Below are 7707 nucleotides of genomic sequence, written 5' to 3'. Positions count from 1 at the left end.
TATCACTGGTGTCTGTACAAGATTAGCCTCAGCTGAGTCTATCCTTGGTCTAGAGTATACCTCTATTCACTGATCCCTGTCTGATCATCTCAGGTGTTTATGTGTTTATCTGTATAGCCTAGTGTTTGGTGTTAATGACAGTATGGTATTGTGGACATATTGGTTGGTTTTAACATCTGTCGTCTATCTCTTATGTGCACAATTCGGTGTCCTCTCGTTTCCTAATGTTATCATGGTGGTCATATATCCTTCCCATATATCCCTCCCCCTCCCCATGTCAGCATGTAAGCCTCAACTACCCCTAAATTAATCCCTCCCTTTCCCTCCCCATGCCGGTAACCTACTAGGTGAGTTCCTTTTCCCAAGCAAACCCTTCTCTGTCTTTTTACAGTCATGGGCTCATACAATACTTGTCCTTCTGCGATTAACTTATTTCACTCAGCATAATGTCCTCTAGGTTCATCCATGTTGTGAGATGGTTCGTGTATCCCTCATTGTTCTGTAATGTGGCATAGTATTCCATTGTGTGGATATACCATAATTTGCTTATCCACTCATGCGTTGATGGGCATTTAGGTTGTTTCCATCTCATTGCTATGGTGGATTGTGCTGCAATGAACACAGGTGTATATATGTCTGTTCGTGCACTATGTCTCACCTCTTTAGGATATATTCCTAGTAATGGAATTGCTGGGTCAGATGGTACTTCTATTTTCAGTTTGTTTAAGGAAATGCCATACCGTTTGTCACAATGGTTGTACCATTTTACAATCCCACCAGCAGTGTACAAGAGTTCCAATCTCTCCACAGCCCCGCCAGCATTTGTTACTATCTTATCTGTTAAACTTTGCTGTTATTGCTGGGTTGAGATGATATCTCATTGTTGTTTTTCATTTGCATCTCTCTAATGATTAATGATCGTTATCACATAATTTATTAGGTGAACATAAAGCTTGTCTTAATTCTTGAAATCATGGCCTTCTTCCTGGACATTAATGTAAGAGTGTAATCGTAGAATGACTGGATATAGTTAAAAGGGTTTGACATTAAAATTTGTGTACAAATATAAATTATTAATACTTTCTAGGCACAGTTACATTTTCAAAGATATTAAAAAGACAGTCTGTACCTTTGACTAATTTATCTGTGCTCATGAATATAAAAAGTGCATGTCCTTGTCAGCATTATTTGGAAATACTAGGTTATATTTATTTAAAAAGTTTTTTTTTCCTCAAAGCACAGAACATAATGTGAAAGCTATTTTATTCTTCAATTATAAAAGAAATAATTTTCTCTTGATTCTAAATTGAAAATATATGTGAGTAGTTAGGTGTGTCAAGATTTGAATTGTTTACTTGATTATTTCAAAGTTAGTTATACTTCTCTCAAAACAATTTTAACAAGTAATACATTTTTACCAGGTTATTTTACTCTATAATACATTCTCTTTTGTTCTTTAAACAGGCACTAGTTGACATAACTTTCTTTTTAAACTAAAAATATCTAGTTAATGAAGCATTGTTTCATTTTTATATAAACATACATGCTATATAATGAATGATATGTTTCGTAATGATAGAATACTTACCAGAATTTTTTAGAGACTTTTATATAATATAAATATGTGATTATTAAGAAAAATTGATCTACCAGCTACACAGTAATAGCCAAGTCAAATATTTCAGGTATCAAGGGACTTGGGCTACCTGATTTACAACAGTTGTTATTTTTGTATGTGGTTACTTTTGTCCAGTAAAATTGAGATTTGATGTGATCATCAAAACACTAGATAAACCACATTTACTTCTAGATATTGTTTTGGTTATCTTCCTTTACAATAAAAAAAATGGTGTATTGTTCTTTTCAGCTTCAGGAAAATCAAGATGAAATAGAAAATATGATGAATGCAATATTTAAAGGAGTGTTTGTACATAGATATCGGTAAGTCAAGTCAGTTTTTTCTTTTTTTCTCCCATACATGCATAGCACTATGTCATTTTTTATCTGTTTTAAAAAGTTTGGATATTCAGTTGTTAAGGCAGTGTAAACTAGTGCAAAGAGTTTTAGAGCCAGGTCTGTGTTAGGATCTATGCCACTAACCGAGACACTCTGGGCAAGTTATTAACTGTTCTGAACTTGATGTCTCCCATGTCTAAAAAATGAAATAATTCGATACTTGAGTTGTAGCTGCTTAGGAAATGGAAGGTGCTGCTATTACTTGAGTCAGTGTACACACTACTTAAATTCCTTTTGGATGTACTATGCACATGTTACTCCTGACAGTCCTTGCTTCTATTTCCCATAGAAGTGGGAAAATTTGAATATAAAGTGAGGTGTTTTGTTCTGCTATTTTGAAAGTGCAGAGGAAAGAAATAGGTCATTTTACCACTATTTAGACTGTAAATATTCCTTAAATGTTGGTAGCATTTTTATACAACCTCTCATTTTCTCACCTTGGCTGTCATTTGATACTGTGAGCACTTCCTTTCTAATGTCTCCTGTGTCCGTTCTTGCCTTTTCATTTGGATTGCCATCAATTCCTTAGTTCATTCCCTAATTATCTTATGCCTACAGATGATTATCGTTTCTATAAAACATTCCTTTATTATGCAAGTCCTCTGCTCAAAAACTCAATGATTCACTAGTACCTACAGGATGAATTTAAACTAATTTAGTTTGACTTTCAAATTCCATGTGAGATTGTCCTCAATACTATATGTAACTAATTCTCACCTTGGAAAATTATGATCCTCGTGAAACTAGTGTACCTACTGTCTTTTGAACATACCACTTGCCATAGGTGTGAGTCAAGTCTCTAGTATGGCATGTTTTAAAACGTGGCAATGGGGTTTTGTTTGTAGTTTTAATTTAAAATATTTTTGTGATGATAATTATGCCTTGTGAACTTAGGCTGGAAGATGATGAGATTCAGGGGTTATGCTTCAGTTCTAATTTCAGTCCCCAGTGATACTTACGGTATAGTTGTTTACTCATAGTAAGTGTGAAATACTTGGTATCTTTTGAATAAATTGCAAGTCCTATGGTGTACTGATAGGTGTAATTTTTCCTTTTTCCATTCAGTGATGCTATAGCGGAAATCCGAGCTATTTGCATAGAAGAGATTGGTATTTGGATGAAAATGTATAGTGATGCCTTTCTTAATGACAGTTATTTAAAATATGTTGGTTGGACTATGCATGATAAGGTAAGATGTACCCTACAGACTACTTGTCTATCTATATCTAGGCGTAGCTGTATGCAGTTCCACTTCATAATAAATTACCTGCATGTAGGTATGTACCTGGTGTCACGTTGCTATAGGCCTTTCTCCTTTAGTCTCTTCCATGTGCTTTATGCAAAAACAGTCCTGTATACTTCCTGGAATCTGGGCCACTGATCCTAGTATCTATTGACATCATTTATTTGGTGGTGGTGAGACACATTAATTAGAGTAAGAAGAGCCCTTACCATGTTATCTACTGAGTGCTCCAATTACAATATATTTCCTCAAATTTCATTCTCTCTTTTGATAAAGATAAATATCTTATCCATATTTTAAATTATAATTGACCTTCCAACCCCTTTTTGCCCTTAGCCTACCTCTCTCTCTTCATTAACCTTGAATTGAATTCCCTTGTATATATTCTTTCCGTATACTGCTTTCTATAAAGGAAAGCTTACTAGGAAGTGTAATACTACTTTGACAGTAGTTTTGCTCTGAACAAATTGGCAAAAAAAAAAAAACAAAACAAAACATTTTTCACCTACAGATGTGGCAACTCCAGAGGCATTTTGTCTAAAACATCAATACTGATTGCCACTGTTTCATAAAGATGATGTTTTTTGAAGAAATGCTATTAAGTAGAAACTTACTTAAGATTTTAAAGTAGAAAATATTATATACATCTTCAATATTGAGGTTGAAAATAGACAGTTTTAATATATTTTTCTTCTCTTGTTTTATTTAGCAAGGTGAGGTAAGACTCAAGTGTCTTACTGCTCTACAAGGGCTGTATTATAACAAAGAGCTTAATTCCAAACTGGAGCTTTTTACCAGTCGGTTCAAGGTTAGTCCTATTTTAAGTATCTGAAAATTTGAAAATATTTTTCTCTTGCTGCCCCTTTAATAGTGTTTTAATTTTTTTTTGTCCTTAGGATAGAATTGTGTCTATGACTCTTGACAAAGAGTATGATGTTGCAGTACAAGCAATAAAATTACTCACTCTTGTTTTACAGTAAGTATTTATTTGTTGGATGTTACCGATGTGATGATATCTAAGTGATTCATTAAAATATTAGGTTAAAATTTATATAAGTATAAATTTTGATAATTTAAATCATGGAATATATCGCTAGAAGTTTAATTTGTTCATGTAAAGTTGGGGAAACACAGGAAGGGAGGGAATGATTTAGGAAAATTTTAACTGAGCTAGGAATTCATATGTGCCCATTCTCTTGCTTGGTTTCCTTTTCATTTTACTGTCTTTTAGATGTTCTTGAAATTTAAACCTCTGAGTGTATTTTAAAAGTGCACTTACTATATTTTGTTACACTTGTACAGTAAGTATGAGCACTTACTGAAATTTCTCTGTCATACTTCTCTCAGATCCTCTAAAATTGGAACTTAAAATATGTATTACTGTGTTAATATTGATACAGTTTATTTTTTTTATTCAACCAATATTTATCTGGTACCATTGCAGCACCAAAGTACTGGCATAGTTTGTTGGGATTCTTAACATCAGAATCTCCTTGTTTCAAAATAATATAAACATTTTATTAAAAAAATACCTAGGAAAAAACTTTTAAAAACATACCTTTTGTATATGGGGATAAAAAGTTAATAAAATGTAAAGGACATAAAAGAAGACTTGAATTAATAGGTAGATGCTCTTTTTACTTTGGAAAGCCCGAAATCTGTGTATTTGGCACAAACCAAATAATAATAGCAAAAGGACTCTGTGTGTGTGTGTGTGTGTGTGTGTGTCATAGTAAGTTAATTCTCTTGTTCATGTGGAAAATTCATTGTGTAAGAGAAGTTAGCAGAATCCTGATAAAAAGTAATGGATGAGGGCTCAACCAGTATGATTCGAAATCATATTATAAAACCATAGCAGTTTTGATATTTTGGTGCTGGTCATGAGTAGACAAAGAGGCCAGTGGACCAGAGTAAAGAATAGAGAGCAAACCCGAATTCATATAGGAATCTAATACAGAATGAGAGTGACGAATCCTGTGAGTAGGAAATAGCCAGTAAGTAGTTTTGTGACAACTAGATTTTGTTTTGTGGAAAGAATAAAATTGGACCCCTATTTTATTCCTTGTAAGAAAATAATTTCCAGATAGCAGAAATATTTAGATGTTAAAAAAATTATAAAAGTACTGTGTAGATGAAAACTTGGCAAGATTTTTAAATTTTATTTTATATTTAATATCACCGAGCAAGGTCTTTGAGTATGACACAAAACCTAGAAAAGACGAAAGAATTATATAAACTAGAAATATCTGCATGGAATAATATTCTGTAAATACACTCAGAAAACAAAAGAAAAATTGGCTAAAAGATTTTCATGAAAGGGATTAATTTCTGCTAATTAACTGAAAAAAGACCAGAAAGCCAGGAGGAGAAAATAATCAAAAGGTTGTGAAACAGCTGATCTACAATATCTATCAAAATTTTAGATGCTCACATTCTCTGACACAGCTGTGCTTGTGACAGCAGAATTTTGGAGACAACATAGATGTTTTTGGTAAAGGATTAGTCACTCTTTAAGATAATATAACCATATATGTACTATCTCGATAGTTTAATACTCACAATCGCCCTGTGAGATGGTGTGGGTTGTTACCTGCATTAACATGAAATCGATTCTACTGCAGTCATTACAGACAAGGTAGTCCTAGGTGTATTGGTGATGGATGGTGCCCCAGAGGACTTGGTCCATTTTCTGAGAGTTCAGTTAACTGGGGGCATTTTGAGCAGTCTCTTAACTGTTACTGTACTTTTCCCTTAAATTTAAATTGGATTAACATAATAAATATTATACATGCATGTCATAGAAATACTTGAAACAACCTGCAATAGGAAAGTAATAATATATTTAGAAAGCTTCTCTGTCTCTTCTCTATAATAAACTGTGGACGTCTTTCTTTCAAATATTTTTACAATGGGTAATAGACATAACCATTTATGTATGTTCAGCAAAGTATATATCTAAAAATTGAAATGAGTCAGGAACATTGCTTTCAAAAAGTGAAAGTGAGTGAGCTAGTACAGATTTACAGTACTTTAACTGATTTTATTGAACATATATAGTTTTTCATTATAGAAAGAAACAAGTGGTCTTCCCCAAAATGGTCCAGTGTTATATAGAGAGCAATTTAAATTAAAAATGCTTTTAAAATGTGAAGTGTAGCTACCTTTTAGCTTAGTTTCTCTCTCAAAAAAAAAAAAAAGAAAGAAAAAGAAAATAAGGTAGTAATTTCTTGGACATCAAACTTCTGATGGAACCCTGAGCAGAACAGAAAACCAAAAAATAAGAGGGTCTGAGCTGCTCAACTAACCATTTAATGTTCTTCGGCTTTTTCCTTCGAGGCTGTGATTCTGTTAATTTATACAACATATTAAACTCTTAGATCGCTTATCTCACAGTAGATTAAAAGCATGTTAGAGAAAGGGCTGCCAGAGGGCAGGACTCTGAATGCAACCATCAAGGAAAGAACTCAACAAGATTTATCCTGTGGTGCTATGGTGGATGGGCATAATAATCACTTTGAGTCACCAAGAGAATTTTGTTAGGTTTACTGTGTTCTTTCAGAATTAGATAGGAAAATGAGTATTTTGCTCTAATAAAATTTTCCAGTGACAGATTGCAATTAAAGTTCTTTTGACACTTAAATCTTAATTATTTGGAAAATCTCTACTTGCATTGCCTTTTATGGTGTTCAGTAAATGGCAGATGAAGAACTCCTCATTAGTGTGAGATAATTGGGGGCATTAGTATATTGTAACGCTGTGATACTGCTCTGTCTTTAATATTACTATGAAATGTGTAGTGTTCTCTGTAATTATTAACTCTAAGTTCTTGAATATACTATCGCTTCAGTTTCTATGATAGCTTCTTTATTTTGTATTCTTTTCCATTTAGCCTCCATATCACATTATTACTTATCTTCATCATATATTTGTTTATATTCAGTATTAATTCTAATTTTTCCTCCCATTTATCTTGAATTAATAAAATACTCAGCTCTTTTGTTGGCAGTCTTTCAATGACAGATAATAATCAAACTTTGATTTGTTTGAAAAAAAATTTTTAACACATTGAACTACCATAAAGTCTACTATTTTTTAACGTATAGGCATGGATTTTTGCATAATTAACTATGCTTAGAATTATTGAAAAATGGGTACTGCTTTGTTGTTTTATTTTTGTAGGAGTAGTGAAGAAGTTCTCACTGCAGAAGATTGTGAAAATGTGTATCATCTGGTTTATTCAGCTCACCGGCCAGTAGCAGTAGCAGCTGGAGAATTTCTCTACAAAAAGTAAACCCGTATTTCTCATTTTTTTTCTAAAGTATACTTTCATAATAGTAATTTATTGTTCTGGTTGACTCTATATTTACACATATATATATAATATATAAAACTTACCTTAAAAATGTGTGCAGTACAGGTCAAAATGTGAAGTCTTCACATTTTTTATT

At 32.7% G+C, this 7707-nt stretch overlaps 1 protein-coding gene across 1 annotated transcript in view; it reads left to right on the top strand.

Moving 5' to 3' along the window:
- The window catches only part of STAG2 (stromal antigen 2), an 86832-nt gene that overhangs the window by 32668 nt on the left and 46457 nt on the right, over window positions 1–7707 (top strand). Inside the window, exons 8-12 of the mRNA XM_007953360.1 lie at window positions 1868–1941; window positions 3082–3205; window positions 3969–4067; window positions 4156–4235; window positions 7439–7546. Of these exons, the coding sequence (XP_007951551.1) occupies window positions 1868–1941; window positions 3082–3205; window positions 3969–4067; window positions 4156–4235; window positions 7439–7546 (485 nt within the window). The remainder of the gene's footprint in view (window positions 1–1867; window positions 1942–3081; window positions 3206–3968; window positions 4068–4155; window positions 4236–7438; window positions 7547–7707) is intronic.

Source organism: Orycteropus afer, unplaced genomic scaffold, assembly GCF_000298275.1.
Source record: "Orycteropus afer afer isolate SDZICR_OR568_19922 unplaced genomic scaffold, OryAfe1.0 scaffold00388, whole genome shotgun sequence".
NCBI classification, from domain to species: Eukaryota; Metazoa; Chordata; class Mammalia; order Tubulidentata; family Orycteropodidae; genus Orycteropus; species Orycteropus afer.
Note: the sequence above shows the minus strand (reverse complement) of the source record. Positions and strands in the feature narration are given on the sequence as shown.